A 17,812-nucleotide genomic window follows, 5' to 3' on the forward strand; every position below is an offset into this window, starting at 1 on the left:
CCTGAGTTTCTTCGATATCTAAAAAGCGGACAAATTTCAGTGAGAGTGACCCCCAGGCCCACAGGCCTGTTGCCTGATGTTTCTTAAAAAAAAAAAAAAAAAAGGCAAAACCTCCATGTGAGACCTGTGTTTGGAGGTGGGGCCTGGAACAGAAATACATGAAAGGATAAAAATCTTCATAAACTCGCACTGAAGTACCAATGACTCTCATTGGACATTTCCTACAGGAGTGGCCTTCAAAGAGCCACTGAAGAGAAAAGCTGGTATAGAAGGTGCTGGGGCGAGGAGGCACGCTTTGGTCTGAAATTGGCTCTGGGAGAGGATGGCTTCTCCGGGGCTCTTTCCTCGGTGCCATTAGCCTTGGTAATTGAGTAATTTGTAGAAATGGGAGTTTTCACGACTTCCTCTGGAGTGTGTATCCAGGTGTTCTGCTCGGCGTGGGAAGAATGTCGTTCTCCCTCTACTTTCCGGCCACTCTGGCAGGGTGAGGGAGAGGTTTAAGGGAAGGCTGGCTCTCCTGGGCCACTTTCCTCTCTAGCTCCAGCCACTCCAAGAGCCTTTGCCTTTCAGTCCCCAGCTCTTCTGCATCCATGTTGCCCGTGGCCCTCCCACATTCTCTCTCCCTCAGACTGACAACATTGTCTCCTAGAAGAACTTCCTGGGTGCATGCTTTCAAACAGGAACTGCCTCACTCTCCCTGGAACCTGATAGTCAGTAACCATCTTTGAATATCGGTATATGTCACCAGGGGGCTTTCTACTAACTTACACCCCCACTGCTAAGCCACCATGCTGGAGGTGCCTAGCCCCATCCAAAGTGTCACTTTCCCAGAAAGGTCTGTCCTACCTAACACCTGAACTGCTGGTAGTTGGGGGCGGGGGCGGCACTCAAAGTTTGTCTGAATATTATTAAATCATCTGTCTACCACTGGGACTTGAGAATTGTTTTTCTTCTCCCTTTATGTTTTTTTTTTTCTTTCTTTCTTTTTCTGATTTCAGAAGACCCACGTGTGTACTATATAAAATTCCACTTCGTAGGAATGCTGGGCATGAAGGAAGTGCGTGAAGTCACATGGCCCTCTCTGGGCCTCTGGGCAGATCTCCTGTGAGCATGCAGAGTGGATACCATCATAGCACCACCTGCATTCCTGTCCCCTCCCACCGGAGGAAAGGAATCTCTCTTTTGAGTTTTGTGTCCTAGCACCTGACATGTGGCGTGTCCTTAAGTCAGTATTTTTCACTTGAATTAAGGGGAAGTTAGGTCCTCAGAAAACATGTCAGGTTACCCATACACCTGTAACAGATCCTGCGGTGGCCTGTGGATGTCTTCTGTGCTTCAACTCTTTCCAGAGGGGTGGCTTGCATGGCCGCTGTCCCAGTACTTTGTTTCTTCATTTTTGGATCATTCACCATGGAAACTACTTTGGTAGTCTCCTCCACTCCCAGGTGGTCCCTGGCTTTGCCCACACAGTGCAACACTGAGCATGCCGGCTAGCTTTCAGGTTTGCTGCGCACATCTTCATTGCTTATTTGGTTCGTGGCCTGATCCCAAGACTTGTTTCTGCAGAGGGGTGTTTTTCCCCATGCGTGTCATCTCTCAGGGTCTCAGTGTGAAACATCCTGGCTTCTCAACTCCACAGCCAGGCCTTGCTGTTTCCACAACCATCCTGAGATGAGGTCTAAGCCACGGTTTTTCCCTACCCTTTCCTCTCACTTGGCTTGCTTTGGGCTTCTGATCAGCTCTTTGTCCCTGGCTTGGCGTGTAACTCGGGCAGCACCGTCACAGAGCACGACAGTGTCTGCATATTGTTGTCAGTGGCTGAGGTTTGGCAGTCACCCCCAGCCTCTCTGCGTTCCGGATTTATCAGAGTGCAGTATTTATGCCATGCGCCTCTCACTTGGGCCAAGAGTCTTCAATCAGCCTTGCGACTTCAGTTGCCAAGGAAACAATGCCTAGTGGGACCTGAAGATTTACAACCTGTTCCCAGGCTGCAAGGATTCCTCCAGAATTCTTGCTGACACAGTTTACTCCCATAAACTCTCAGCCCTGTGGGGGATATAAATCTCTGCTCGTCTCTGCACAATTCATTTCTCCTGGATCCAAGGTCTAGAACAGGTGTTCAGAGAAGGTGGGCTGTGGGGGTTCATGAGCTCCTGGAGATGAAAAGCTCTGCCTAGAGATTTACAACCATCTTCTCACAGGAAGGTCTCAAAGCGGGATTGCCTCGGGCAGACTGTGTAAGTGCTCCGAGGCTGTGCTCTGAGGCTGTAGAAAGCAAGAAGGGTACAGCATCTTTCCACATTGATTTCCAGAAGGACGAAATGAGAGGAAGCGTATAAGCTGCTTAACAGACGGGACACAGGCATCTGCATGTTAGCTACCACCGTATTGTCCGAAGCTCTGCTGATGTGTGTCACCCTTTGTCACTTAGACTTCGGAGATAATAGTTTCCAACATCTTATAGCCTTTTTTGCTGTACCGGGATTCTTCGTTAGGCTAACGGGTTGGTCAGGTTTTCATTGCTGCGATAAAACAACTGAGCATGGAGCTGAGGAGAAGGTTTCCTCCGTAAAGCATGCTGTTCAAGCATGGGGACCAGAGTTCAGATCCCCAGACACCGCATAAAATGTCAGGCACGGCTGCATGTATGCCTAACTCCAATTCAGGAGGGTTGGGACAAGTGGATCCCTGAAGCAAGACGGACAGCCAGCTTAGCCAAACTGACGAGCTCTGGGGTCAGCGAGAGATCCTGTCAATCAATCAATCATCAATCGGCAGAGAGCAGTTAAAGAAAGATACTCTCTGTCCATCTCCAGCCTCCATGTGCACGTGTGAACTCACACGTACACATCTGCACCCACTCACAAGTGCATGCAACACACACACACACACACACACACACACACACACACACACACTGCATGTGTACCTGTGCACATCATTTTAAGAGAGGAAAGGTTTATTTTGCCTATGGTTTCTGAGGCCTCCGTGCGTCACAGGCAGGAAAGTGTTAGCATGTCAGAGGAGAGAGGAAGCAGAAAGGGAGAAAGAGCCTCTGCCACCAGCCTTGCTCTTCTTGGCTCTCCTCATCACCCACAGGCCCCCTGCCTACAAGATTGTGTCACCTATATCCTGAGTGTGTCTCCCCACCTTAGGCAATGCTCTCTGGAAACACGCCCACAGGCACACCAGAGGAATACTCTGCTATTGTGGGCACTGCTCAGTCCAATCAGATTGACAAGATTACAGGTCACAGCTACTTCAAGTGGCGTTCAGTCTCAGGTTGCTGGCATCACTGCTCTCCCTTGTTACAGGTGCAGAAACCAGTGCTCAGCAGAGACCAAGCTAATCCAAGTCATCAGACTCAGCCCTCAGTGGGATGGACAGCAGATCCCAAGGAAAGCAAACAGTGCAGACTGAGATGCAGGCGTCTGGGAACAAGTGACACCTCCATGTTCACCACAGGCGGGGATCGGTCAAGCGGGAGGGCAGGCTCCCAGAGCATTGCAGACAGAGGCAGGAGGACGGCCTGCTGCCTAGAGGCAGAGGGAGTTCGGGAATCAGGTACCTCCTGGCAAAAGAGGTTGAAAGATAAGCATGAACCTGGGTCAGGGGGGATGGCCCCCTTTAGCCCCTTAGGAAGGAAGACGAATACACGAAGGAAGTGGGAAGAAACAGAGAGAAAAGTGACTTAGGACCCATTGGGCCACTTTGCAATTCGTGCAGGCAATTAAAGTCACGTTGAGGGAGACTCCCAGTGTGGGATGAATTCTGCTGCTAGTGGTGACACAATTGTATAAACCTGCTGTGGAGCAAGACTGCAGCTGCGTAAACTACTAACTCACAAAAGACAAGACTTAGAAGAGGAGAAGCCACAGTGACAGATCTCAAGGCTTGTTTCCATGTGCTCTGTGCTGAGTTTTGCTTCAGTCGATAGTAGCTGATGGTACGTTGCCTGAGTACTCAACCTCACAGCATCCTGGAAGCTTCCGGCCCCTTTACTTCCAACTCATTTATTAACACGTTAGTTATTAACACAGTGCCTCTTCCAGGCACTGTGCTTTATCAAGTACCAGGTGTGTGTGTGTGTGTGTGTGTGTGTGTGTGTGTGTGTGAATCACTAGCTGCTCTCAAGGCCCCAGACACTGCCAACCTTATCCCAGCTCCCCAGACAGCACCAGCTGTCCACAGCTGTATCAAATGTACCTCCTTCTTTGTTAAATGTGGGGCGAAAGAAGAGGCAGGGCCAACTAGAAAACAAGGCTCTGCCCAGGGCCTAGAAAGAACAGAGCAAGGGAATTACATAACTGACAATGGAGGTGTCACCTGACCTGACGGGGCTTATTACTCTTTGAAGTCTGTGCTTCTTCACAGTTGCCTGGCTTCTCAGATCCCCACAGGGATGGAAGGCTTTGTCTGCTCTCTGTGTGTTCTCAAGAAGCTAACTGGAAAGCCGCCTGCTCCCTCAGGTCAGCAAAGAAAAACTGGCATCTGACATTAGCCTGAGCATACCAGGGGCAGCCTGTGCCCATCCATGTTTTGTTTTGTTGTACGTGTTCTGTGCATTTTTGTTGGCCACTCTTCCTGAGGACCTGAGTTTGATCCCCAGCACCCGTATGGTAGCTCACAGAAGTCTGTAACTCCAGTACCAGAGGATGCAACACCCTCTTTGGGCTTCTGTGGCTACCAGGCACACGTGCACAGATACACTTGCAGGCAAAAGTGTTGTACACGTAAAAAGAGGAGAGAAGATATCTGAGATTTGAAGTATATTAATATACGTATAGCGAGTATGGATATGAAATAAGAATGAAGGGCACAGAGTTCCATTCCCTTTTCTGTGTTTAAAACTATTTATACATAATATATATAAATAATTTTATTGTTGTTGTTTGTTGATACAAAGTATCATGTAGTCCAGGCTAGACTCTCACTCACTGTGTAGCTAAAGCTACTCCTGAACTCAGTAATCAAAACCATTGCAGGTGTTGGTAAGTACCTGGGGAAAGTTGCAGGGAACCATGGTGGGTCAGGGAAGCATGTGAACTATTTTAAATTGATGACTGGAGAAGACCGTTCTGAGGTGGCCCTGTTGGAACAGCCATGAAAGACCAGTGAGAGTCCTTACACTCATTGGGGAGATGGCTTTTCAGGCAGTGACCTTTGTAGGGCCAGGGTACACTTGGCTAGACAGAAGCCCGAATGTTCAGTACCTAGAGGGTGGTCATGGGGTTCTGCCTTTGGTGGCTTTCTTCATCTTTTCTGTTCTTCGTCTCTATTCCTTTAAAATGTTTTTCTTCTCGGAGATCAGCTTGTCTCTCTGGCATCCGTTTTCCACTCATTTGTCTTCTAGATGTTCTCTAAGCTCTCACTAATGTCCTGTTTAAATTCTTGCCTGAGAAGCTTTCTGCTGAAACAGACTAGGCTATAATACTGCAAAGATCTGTGTGGATTAGAGAGTAGTGTCTTGCCAAGTGATGCTCCACTGTTTTGGAAAGAAATTAGAATACTGAAATCAGCTGTCCATCCTGCATCCTTCCATCCTGCATCCTCCCATCCTGCATCCTTCCATCCTGCATCCTCCCATCCTGCATCCTTCCATCCTGCATCCTTCCATCCTGCATCCTCCCATCCTGCATCCTTCCATCCTGCATCCTTCCAACCTGCACCCTTCCATCCTGCAGTCCACACCTTCAGTTATTTGTCACAAGGTGAGCCAGATGCTAGTTGTAAAAGAAACCTAAGAAACTGAAACAAGAAGTAAGTAGTAATGAGGTTTTGGTTTTAGCCTTTTTTTTTTTTTAATTAAAAAAAATGTCATTCCCTGTATGAGGATATTGCCAAGTTCTTAACAGTTTTAAGCCCTTTAGCTGAGAAATTCTATCTGTAGTAGTTTATTCCAAGAAAATAATTACACACATATATACAAAATTTTTGTGTATAAAATTTCCACCCATTGTTAAAAGAATTAAGTGGAAAAGTCATGTAAACAAAAATACGGTGGCAAGGGCTGCTACTGCTTCCCTTCCATCCTTTTGGCCAAAAGAATGTCGCATACAACCTCTGTTTGCAAAGGATGCTAATAAAGTGTTAAGCTTTGCAAATGGACAGAGGAGATAAGGATTGGATGTGAGTGTTGGATTGAGGCAGGAGTGAGATCTTGAGAACAGAGGGAGGGGAAGGGCCCCCAACAAGGATCCAGTTGAAGCATCTGCCAGCAAAGGCCCAAGAATTCAGCACAACTAACAACTGCTCAAGGTCCCTCCCTTTCTGGGTAGAGGCCGGCAGCTGCCTAAGGATTTCATCTGGAACCCCATGCTCAGGGAAGGGTGTGGCCACTTAAACTCCTGTAGCGCTGGTGGTTCCTGGTTTTAGCTTATCGGATTTTAATCCATCCAAAGCCACCTGCTTCTTCCACTGCGTGCTCTGTGTTCCCTGACAGATGCTAAATGTTGTCCCCATTTAAACTACTGACATAGAAGGGTGTATGTATTCGTGGAAGACTCAGTCAGTCGTTTATTAATCAGTTATTGATCTCCAGAGCCACCTCATTTATGAAAAGAGGAAAAAGGACCAGAAGGATTGCTTAGCGACCCTTTGAGACGTAACTTGAGAATCCCCAGAATGTTCTGTCTGGCCAGTGCTGAACAGTTAATTCCGACTCTCTTGAAGAGCCCATACCTGTGCTTGAGTATGTCCTATTCTCTATGACTTTCTCTTGGGTTATTCATGGGTTTCTCTTGGGTGTGTATTACGTCCTTCTCAACAACGATAGTCCCCCTTAATCCTCTCACCACAGCCTTCCTCCTTCATGTAAAATCTCCTGATGCTGCTTCAAACTGGCTAGGCCTAAAATCCTTTCATATATTGAAGCCATGACTCCTGGTTTGGCCTGAGTTGAGGTTCCCAAAAAAATTAGGTGGAACTCTTATATTTATGGTTGTGAGCCTAGCCTCTAACGGCTGAGCCATCTCTCTAGCCCAAAAGCAGTTCTACATAAACCTCTGTGCTTAAAGTCTTGTGCTTTACCAGCTGAGGCCAGATGTCCTCTGGAAGACTTCGCCTAGCAGTGGATCTAAGCAGACGCTGAGACACACAGCCAAACTTTGGGCAGAGCATTGGGAGTCCTATGGAAGAGTGAGGATATAGAAGGACCCAGAGGGAACAGAGGCTCCACAAGGAGAACAACAAAGCCAACAAATCTGGGCCCAGCGGGGCCTGCAGAAGCTGATGCACCAACCAAAGACCATTCATAGAGAGAACCTAGGCCCCCTGCTCAGATGTAGCCAATAGGCAGGTCTGTCTCCATATGGGTTCCCTGCTAGGGGAGCAAGGGCTGTGTCTGACATGGAGTCTGTTGCCCACTCTTTGATCACTTCCTCCGGCAGGTGGCCCTAGCCAGGACACAGGAAGAGGATGCAGGCAGGCCTACTGAGACTTGATAGGCTGAGGTCAGATGGGAGAGGAAGAGGGCTTCCCCTCTCTGAGGACTAGGAGAGGGGAACAGGGAGAAAAGACAGAGGGAGGGTGTGACCAGGAGAAGAGGGAGGGGCTTACAAATGGGATGTAAAGGGAATAAATTATTTTAAAAAAATTAGGTGGAACTCCTCAAGGTACTGTGGGTGACAAGGTGGAGCTATGTCCAGTTCCCTCACTGCTGATAGGATCAGCAAACCTCAGGGTCTGTCACCCTCTGTTGGCTTGCGTGGCATGGCTAGGTTAAGATGTAGAAAACAAAACATTTAGCCCCTGCCAGGGACAACCGCAGGCCGCTGAAGAAGTCAGGACACGACAGCCAGAGAATCTAAAGGTCCATGTTTAACTTGACGGGGTCCCCACAGAAATCAGTGCTATTTTTAAAAGAAGGTGATTCATTTTAAATTAGAAAGGAGTTTCATTTTTTAAAAAATTAGTGTTTTATATAGTACAAATGCAAATGATCCTCCAACTCTTTACCAGCCCCTTTTAAAGTCCTGAAGCACTGGGTAATGGGGTTATGAATGAGATTATTTCTCCTTTTTGTGTTTAAAGAAGACATTTTCTGTAATGAGCAGATATCAGATTTACATAAAACCCCTAGAGCTCATTAACGTTTACATCAAGGCAAACAGAAAATTGTTTAGAGGTTTTACATTTGTGCTCACCTCCTCATTATGGACTCATTCCAAGCCCCTCCTCTCTAGAGGCTCAGCTTGCCAGGCTCTGGTGACCCCGCTCCAGCACTGTGGTCCCCACAGAGAACACTGAAAAATGACAGTGTTCTCTGTGGGGACCCCTTCAAGTCCAGCTGTCACATCCCAACTTCCTCCTCCTCCTTCCACATCATTTTGTCTCTGACAGGTGCTAATTGCTCTGTCTCCATTTAAATTATTAGTACTTAAGGTTATAGACTTATGGAAGGGTCATTCATTCATTCACTCATTAATCAATTACTGAACAAATATTCACTGCCAGCACTGCATTAGGGGTGCAAAGATGAAAGCTAAGATATGGCCCTTAGCTCAAGTTGGCACAGGCTCGGGAAGGAGCCCAGTGCATAAGCAGTGACAGCACAGAGATCCTTGGCATCATGAGGGGTAGGCTTAGAACATAAGGCTCACTAACCTGGCTTTGTGGGGTGTGTGGGGGATGGTTGGGGGTACCTCTACGGCGAGTTCAACAAAGAAGCCACTCCAGGGAGACATCTGCAAAGGAAACAGTGCCAAGTTAGAGAGAGGGGGTGAAGGAAATAGACGGAGGATTCCAGGTGAGGGAAGGCAATTTCAACCCTTCTCCAAGCAAGGCTGAGAGCTGCATTTTAGTGTTCTTTTTCCTGATAAAGAGATATCATTACATAAGATTAGGAGCACTTAATAGGTTCATAGATTCTCCAAAACAGTTTGTTTTCCTGTGCGCTATGTTGCCAAACCATTTTTTTTTTCCTCTTGAGCCTTGGACCTTACGTTAATCTCCTGACACTGAATTATGTGACAGAGGTGAAGTCATACTTTTTAAATAGTTTTTAATTTCATTTTTCATATGTGGTCTGTGAAGAGATGACACAGTGTTTAAGAGCACTTACTGCTTTTGTAAGACCTGGGTTCCCAGCACCTACATGGCAGCTCACAACTGGGGCCTCTTTGGGCACCTGCACAGATGTGGTACAAATAAAGTCATGGAGATGCACATACATGCATAAAAATAAAATGAGTAGATTTTTAAAAATTATCATACTACCTTTTAGAGCAGATTTAAAATTCAGAATTGAATTTAACCTTGGAGTGTTTTCCTTGGTTCATTCCAGATGGTATGATGTGAGGAAAGGAAACATGAAGGCTGGGTCTGAGGTGTTTTACCTGCATGGATGTCTTTGCATCTCATACCTGTAGTGCTCATGTAGGCCAGAAGAAAGTATTGGGTCCTCTGGGACTACAGTCACAGATGGTTGTGAGCTGCTGCGTGGGTACAGGGAATAGAATCTGGGCCCTCTAGAGGAGGAGCCAGCGTTCTCAAAGCTGAGCCGTCTCCTCAGAGCCGTAACCTTGATGTTGGAGGAAGCCACACAGGTGCATGGAGTGGTTAGTGTCTTTAACACGCATGCATTTTGTTGCACAGTAGTAGTAGTGCCTTTTTAAAAAGCCACGGGCATCAATTTCTCCTGCTTGGGCTGGATTTCAGCTGCTCTCAACATGTATCTCTGCCCTTGTACTTAGTATACCGTGTCACTGATGGCTTGTCTTTAGTGGAATTTGTGCCCCTGTTTTTCTGAGTCTCTGTAAGAGACCAATGATCCGCTGTCTGTGTGACTGCAAGGCAGGACAGCAGAAAAAAAAAAAATTATTCCAAGGTGATAATCTGTCTCATCCAGCACCTGATAATAAGCGTATTATACACACATACAGGCTTTGTTCCTATCAGCACCCACTGAAATAATTTAGTAGCATACTGATTAGTCTAAAGTGCATTAAAGTGTGTATCGTTCTCAAGAGAATAAATGTTGTATGACCTCACTATATAGAGTACCTGGAGTAACGACGCTGGGAGAAACAGAAGTTTCTGCTGCGGTTGCCATCGCCTGGGCAGGGAAAAGGGGTATTGTTTGATAGCTGTGGAGCTTCTGATTGGGTTGAAGAATAAATTCTGGAGTTGGATGCTGTTGGTCATAGGGCAGCGTCTGAATATTCTCAGTGCCACAGAAGTGTATGCTTAAAAATGGCTAAAATGTCGGACTTTATTTTTAAATTTAATGTATGTGTATGGGTGTTTTGCTTGCACGTATGTTTGTGCACCAGATGCGTGCCCTGTATATAAGGAGGCCGGGAGAGGGTGTCAGATCCCCTGGAGCTGGAGTTACAGGCGGCTGGGAGCTGCCATGTTGGTCCTGGGAACCGGACAGGGGTCCGTGGAAGGACATGCCATGTTCTTAACTGCTGAGCCATCTCTCTAGCCCCTAAAGTGTTAAAGTTTAGATTGTGCATATTTCACTATAACTTCAAAAACGTTCTAATATTCTCATGCCTGTGAGTGAAGGTAACTATCAGCGAATCTCAGACTTCATGCCAGCTCCTGCTCTGTAAAGGAACCGAAGCCTCCCTTTTGGGTCTCCTGGGTCTCCTGGGCTCCTCCTCCCTTAGACACTGCCAGAGCAGCCTGCTGTGAGCCAGGGAGACAGCATTGAGCTCTTGGCTGGCCCAGGCTTTGTGCCAGGCTCGGGAAGCACAAAGAAACACAGTTGCAAATGTCTGGTGAGAGATGCAGACCAATCAACAGAGCATTTCCACACAGAGTGGGAGGGGCTGGGCTGGGGTGGCTGGGGCAGGCAGCAGGGCAGGAAGGCTTCTGTGGAGAGATGAGGGACACACGAGGGTTAACCTGCCGGGTGGGGGCAGAAGCCAGACAGCACCCCCACTTCTCTTGCGCTCCCTTTACTTCTCTGTTTGCTGGCTCTCTTCCTTCAGCTAGAGTGCACTCTTTCCCTCCCTATGAAAGCCTCCCTGTATTTCAAGTGCCAGCTGAGATGCCACCTGCCTTCTGGAAAGAGGTGCTTCAACCCAGCCAAAATTAATCTCGCCTTCTCCTGAGCTCCCCCAGCCACCTCTTATATCTCCATTTAGCACATATTTCATCCTGTCAGGTAATACAGCCTTTTGTAGTCCTCGCCCCCTGGTTGGATATATTTTGGGAATTTATATTTCTAAGTGAGACATACCGACTAGAACCAGCCATAGCAGAAAAGAATCACTCACCAGTGCAGACGCCTTCCCTGTCTCTCTGCTCCACTTCTCTCTCCTCTTCCTGCTTCCCAATCCTCCTGGAAGGGCGTGTTACTCTGCTTCCTGACCTGTCAACGGAACACTGAGAGAATCAACTGAGGAAAAGTTTAGACTGAGAGGTTTTCTTGCATGGTCATTTGGTCCTATGAACTGGGTGCCTCTGGAAGGGTGGGAGAGCGTGTTGGCAGTATGGTGGTGCGAAGACGCCCACCACTTGGTGGCCAGGAGCAACAAGAGAGGAAAGATTGGGGTCCAAACATTTCCTGGTAGGCCCCACCTCTTACAGGTTCCACCTCAGGATGGAGGTGAAGACTGTTGCCTGAGATCTAAACTGGAATTCGGGGACAGATGGACACGCCATGGCTCACAGGTCTGGCTCACCCATGCCTTTTAGGGGCTCAGGCCCGAGATGTGCTCAATCCTCTTAAGGTCCTAACCACTGCTTGGCCAGTGATGCCGGCAGGCACATGAGCAGAGCAGAACTCTGGCACCAAGGGTGTAAGCCTTCCGTCCATATCCTGCTTCTGGCTCGGCCTCCCACCCTGCTCCCCGCCCATCTTGTGTTACTTACTGTTATGTAGTTATCACCAAATCCCTGACGTAAGTAGCCCAAAGATTTGTTTTGGCTCATAGCTACAGAAATTGCGGGCCTCAGACCTTGGATATGTTGATTTGGGGCTAACGGTGCTGTGGGAATGAGGGCAGAGAAGGCTTTGGAACTTTTAGGCAGGAAGCAGAACACGAGGAAGAGACTAGGGGACGAGATGTGTCCTTCAAAAGTGACCTCCGTGCTCCAGCTAGGTCCTACCTGCTTCGCGTCTCCAGAACCTCCTCCAGGATAGCAGCACTTGCCGAGGGAACAAGTGTTTAGTAGACATCAACTCATGGAGGCATTTCATACTACAACTGTGATAGTGCCTCCTTTGTGGCTGGCTTCCTGCTCCTCTGGCCACTTCATTTTCTCTTTCATGGATGTGGCTGTTTGTACCATTCCTGATTCTGGGCTTCCCTGAGGTTCTGCTCATGTATCTTTTGACCTTGTGCATGTTTCCTGGATGATCTCAGCAAAGGTGGTGATTCCAGTTGCTAGTTGCATTCATAATCGTTGCTGCTCAGATCCGATGCCTGACCCATTGTCTGGCGGTCACCTCCAGGGACCATCTCAAAGCGTGTAAGGTCATGTATCTCTCAGCCCTCCCCAGCACCTTCATTCCCCTGCCCCTCTTGCATTTTCTGCTTCAGTGTGCAGTGCCATGAGCCATCTATGAGATCTGGGAGTCACTTTAACTCCTTGCTCATCACAATTTAGATATGACCTGTCACTAAACCGTTTTGCTAAAGCCTCCTAAGGACTCTCAAATCTACCTTCTGCCATGGCTTTACTTCGGGCCTATATCATTTCTAACCAGCGGTACTGGCCTTGTGCCACCTTTGCAGTGTGCTTTCCCATAGTGCCCTCTGATCTCTCTAAATAAAAGATCTGGCTTATGGCAGCCTCGTGTTTGTACTCTCTCGGGGGCCCCTCATTGCCGTTGGAAAGAAAGTCGCACGCACTTTGATATGTGATCTACAAAATGCTCCCTGGCCACCTGTCTATGTAATTTTTTATTAGACCTTCATGAACCATTTCTAGTTTCTAAATGTGCTCTGTTCTCAACAAGATCTAAACTGTAATATGTAGACTCTTATTCATTTGGGCTTCTTGAAAAAATGATAATAGCCTGCAACCCTGGAGCTGGAAACAGGCAGATCCCAAAGCTCATTGGCCAAGCAGCCTAGCCAAACTCACGAGCTTCAGGTTTGGTGAGAAGTCCTGTCTCAAAAACTAAAGGTGGAGAGCTGGAGAGAGCTCAGAGGTTAGGAGAGCCTGCTCTCAGAGGTTAGGAGGACCCGGGTTCATTTCCCATCACCACATCAGAGTTCTCATAACCACCTGTAGCTAGCTCCTGGTACCTTCATACTGTCTTTGTTAGAGCACCTGCACACACACAAACACACACAACAGAGGAGGGGCAAGTTTTTTTTTTAATGAGTAAAGATGGAGAGTGATTGGAGAAAATATATAACATTGACCTCTGACCTCTACAAACACACACACACACACACACACACACACACACACACACATGCAGCCACACATACATTTATATACCCATGTGCTGGATACTTTTATGTCAATTTAACACAAACTGTAGACATCTGAGAGGAGGAACCTCAATTAAAAAACAAACAAAAACAAAAGCAAAAATGACTGCCTCCATAAGATTGGGCTGTAGGCAAACTGCAGGACCCTGCTCATGGAAGGGGCCGTCCCTGAGCTGGTGTCCCAGGTTCTACAGGGAAGCAGGCTGAGCAAGCCATGACAAGCAAACCAGCAAGCCACCATTCTTCGTGACCTCTGCAATAGCTGCTGCCTCCAGGTTTCTGTCCAGTTTGAGTTCCTGCCTTGGTTTCCCTCAACGGACTGTGACACGTAAGACAAATAAACCCTTTTCTCCCCAAATTGCTTTTGATCATACATAGCATACACAGCGATAGTAACCCTACCTGGGACAACTCACCACATAACACATCACACAGTAAGTGTCTATGTATGTATACACACATGTATGTATGTATATATGTGAGCATGTATGTATGTATGTATGTATGTGTCTATGTGTATAATAAGGTTTTACTGTTTATAATGCTGATAATATCATTAAGCATGCTTTAAAGTCAGATAGAGACATGCCAATCTGTGTTCAGTATGGGAATCTCTTGCCTCTTGGTAGAGATGGAAACAACTGAGCTCTCTACCCAGTGGGCAGGGCCTAAATCTGCTGGTCTTTGCCCAGGTGTCTGAAATGCTGTAAGGCTGGAAAGGACATGCGGGTACCACGTGGGAAGAAATTCAGGTTTCAGCTGGTGAAAAAGAAGATGAAGAAAGTCCTGATGAGATCTGATAGACTAAGATCAGAAGGAAGGAGAGGAGGACCTCCCCTATCAGTGGACTTGGGGAGGGGGCATGTGTAAAGAAGAGAGAGGGAAGGTGGGATTAGGAGGGGAGGAGGGAGGGGTTTATGGGGGGATACAAAGTGAATAAAGTGTAATTAATAAAAGTTAAAATAAAAATAAAAAAATTTAATGTGATTCTTCATAGAAGTTGAAAATTTTCATGTAACTTGTGGGATTTAAGAATCAAATGTAGAAAATAAAATTTATGGACTTAAAAAAAAAAAGAAGATGAAGAGCATGAGCTGGAACACCCAGCGGCCTCTGCGGCCATCCTGGCTTGGCATCCCAAGATGCTTCATATTTCATGGCACTGTCTGACAGACTGGTTGCTCCCTGGTACCCACACACATCACTAATTTTGGAGGATTCTCAATCTCTATGGTGATGTCGCTTAATGTGCAGACTTTCAAGTACAACCTTCTGTCCTGGACACTCTGTTAGGAATGTTTGGTTACAAATAACAGAAAAGCCCAAGAACAGTTGCTGAAACAAGCAGGGATGTGTCCGTCTGGCAGGATGCTAAATGTAGAGGCAGGCTCGTTCAGGTCCCATCACAGCCACTCAACACTGGCTTGCATGTCATGGTGATACCAGGTGGCTTAAGTCCCAGTTATCAGGTCTGGGTTGAAAGGTGTGGGAAGGGTTTTCTTATCAATTGTACCTTCTTTTATTAAGAAATAACAAAACAGATGTTTACCTAGGTTTTTTCTTTTCACCAGAACCATCATACGTGGCCATCTGTGACTTCAAGGGAGCCGGGAAGAGTATATTGAACAAGACGTATTAGTGTCCTGAACAAAATCGAGACGATGTTAATGAGAAAAGAGGGAATAAAGGTTAGTGAACCTCCTCTCCTGGGTCGTCCACACTCCTGCCAGACGACCACTGAGTACCTGTCCCGTTTACTGCTGCGAAAATCCCCTTAGCACTGCTCTTTTCATTCCTGACATTCAAATGCTCGCTGCTGATCTTTTGCAGAGCACTTTCTGCCAAAGGCAGCCTTCAGTGGATAACCTTGACTTTGCGCAGGAGGGCAAGATATTGATGGGATCATATTCTGAAAAAACACCCTCTTCTATTAATTTTTCCACTCTTGAGCAGTTTAAGCAGACACTTACAATATATGTATGCTAATTGTGTCTCTCTTCTGTTAGTCACAATCATGAGCCTGGGTGGCCATGTTCACATGGGTGAACGTGTATAAGAATGACTTTATTATTATTATTCTTTATTATTATTATTTCATTTTTTAATTAAATTTTTATTTTTTAATATTAGTTACAGTTTATTAATTTTGTATTCCAGCTGTAGCCCGCTCCCTCATTCCCTCCCAGTCCCACCCTCCTTTCCTCATCTCCGCCCTGCCCCTTTCCAAGTCCACTGATAGGGGAGGACCTCCTCCCCTTCCATCTGACCCTAGCTTATCAGGTTTCTTCAGGACTGGCTGCAATGTCCTCCTCTGTGGCCTAGCAAGGCTGTTCCTTCTTTGGGGAGAAGGGGAAGGTCAAAGAACCAGCATTGAGTTCATGTCAGAAATAGTCCCTGTTCCCCTTAATAGGGAAACCCACTTGGATACTGAGCTACCATGGGTTACATCCGAGCAGGGCTTCTAGATTATATCCATGCATGGTCCTTGGTTAGAGAAACAGTCTCATAAAAGACCCCTGTGCCCAGATATATTTGGTTCTTGTGGAGTTCCTGTCCTCTTCAGGTCATATTAACTTCCCCTTCTTTCATAAGATTGCCTGCACTCTGCCCAAGGTTTGATTATGAGTCTCAGCATCTGCTTTGATACATTGCTAAGTAGAGTCTTTCAGAGGCCCTCTGTGATAGGCTCCTGTCCTGTTACTTGTTTTCTCCTATATCCAATGTCCATCCCTTTTGTCTTTCTAAGTGAGGATTGATCATCCTACCCTGGGTCCTCTTTCTTGTTTATCTTCTTTAGGTGCGCAGATTTTAGTATGTTTATCCTATCTTATAGGTCTAGTACCCACTTATAAGTGAGTATATACCATGTGTGTCCTTCTGCTTCTGGGATACCTCACTCAGGATAATCTTTTCTAGATCCCACCATTTGCATGCAAATTTCATGATTTCCTTGTTTTTAATTGCTGAGTAGTATTCCATTGTGTAAAAGTACCACAATTTCTGTATCCATTCCTCAACTGAGGGACATCTGGGTTGTTTCCAGGTTCTGGCTATTTTACGAATAAAGCTGCTCCAAACATGGTTGAGCAAATGTCCTTGTGTACTTGAACGTCTTTTGGATATATGCCTAGGAGTGGGATAGCTGGATCTTGAGGAAGCGCTATTCCGAGTTGTCTGAGAAAGTGCCAGATTGATTTCCAAAGTGGAAACCCCATTCTTATCTTTAGTGCTTATATTGGGGCTCTTCACAGTATTTCAGTATTTTTTTGATACAAACTTGTTGGACTTAAACTCAAGCAGCTCACGTAAAATTTTCGTTCCACTTCAGTCCCAGTCACTAATGGGCTGAGGCCCAGTGTGCCGTACTCTCTCTCTGCTGCCCTCCTGGTCCTTGGGTGGCGGCACTCACTGTTTCGAGTCTGTGCCTTACTGCAGCTGTGTGTGCTGGAAGGAAGTGACTGGTGTCTGCCCGGACTGGTATCCGTTTACTAGAGTGCCCAGCCAACAGCAGGTACACAGTGACCACTGGTTAGATTGTAACTACCCAATATCTCATGCTGTGGTACTGCATCGTGTTAGCTGCAGGATGTTCCGGCATGTGTTAAAGAGAAAACTCAGACATCAGGCTACCTGGCTGTGTCTCAACACATAGGCTCCGTGTGGCTGTCCTGTGATCTCCCCTGGACCACGTTCACAGTCCAGGCACCCTGGAAGAGAATGACTGAGTTCCTGGTCCCAGCTCCCCAGAGGTTGTGGCCGTGATCTTGGTCTGAACCTGGCCCTCTCCTGGCTCCCTGTGACTGGGAAGGAAGTCCACACCTTAGCATTCAGTCAACACTGAGGCTGTGCACACGCAGTGCTGGGAAGGGGGCACCGAGACAGGCAGTTCCGCAGGAGTCGAGCAGGCCACCTCAGCAGGCATGTGTGTCCAGCTGCACCTACCGTCCCGTCTCCGGGTAGCACGCGACTTCACACTTCATCTACTCAGGAACTGGCTTTAAGCTCTGTGTCTCCTCTCCGTGTGGTCATTGAACACGCTGTGCCTCGTTTCCTTACAGAGAGACAACAGTGAGGCCTTGTGGAGTTGTTTTGAGGATTGGGATATCTCACGTTAACTATGTCACAGGAGCGTGTATGAGCGTGGCAGACCCAGGGTATGCATTGCGCTCTGCGTGGTGGACTGTGGCCGTGGAGCCGTGCCTGGAACATCGTGCTTATGAAATGTCCACTGTTATAAATCTACGGAAGATCACTTTTCTGCAATTTTAAAATCCAGAGGCTCTCTAAAGCCCAAGTTTCTTCTTCACGCTGGTAGATTTTTCACCTGATTTGAGGTAAAGGGCTTGGAGAGCCTGACCCAGAGGGATGTGGGATGCTTTCAAGCTTTATTTAATCCCTAGGTGTGAGCATTCACA

At 47.0% G+C, this 17,812-nt stretch overlaps 1 protein-coding gene across 1 annotated transcript in view; it reads left to right on the top strand.

Moving 5' to 3' along the window:
- Positions 1-17,812, top strand: part of Tmcc3 (transmembrane and coiled-coil domain family 3) — a 251,773-nt gene that overhangs the window by 83,737 nt on the left and 150,224 nt on the right. Inside the window, exon 2 of the mRNA XM_055627782.1 lies at positions 14,969-15,085. Within this exon, the coding sequence (XP_055483757.1) occupies positions 15,059-15,085 (27 nt within the window). The 5' untranslated portion in view covers positions 14,969-15,058. The remainder of the gene's footprint in view (positions 1-14,968; positions 15,086-17,812) is intronic.

This window comes from Psammomys obesus, unplaced genomic scaffold (genome assembly GCF_907164565.1).
Source record: "Psammomys obesus unplaced genomic scaffold, mPsaObe1.curated_primary_1811, whole genome shotgun sequence".
NCBI classification, from domain to species: domain Eukaryota; kingdom Metazoa; phylum Chordata; class Mammalia; order Rodentia; family Muridae; genus Psammomys; species Psammomys obesus.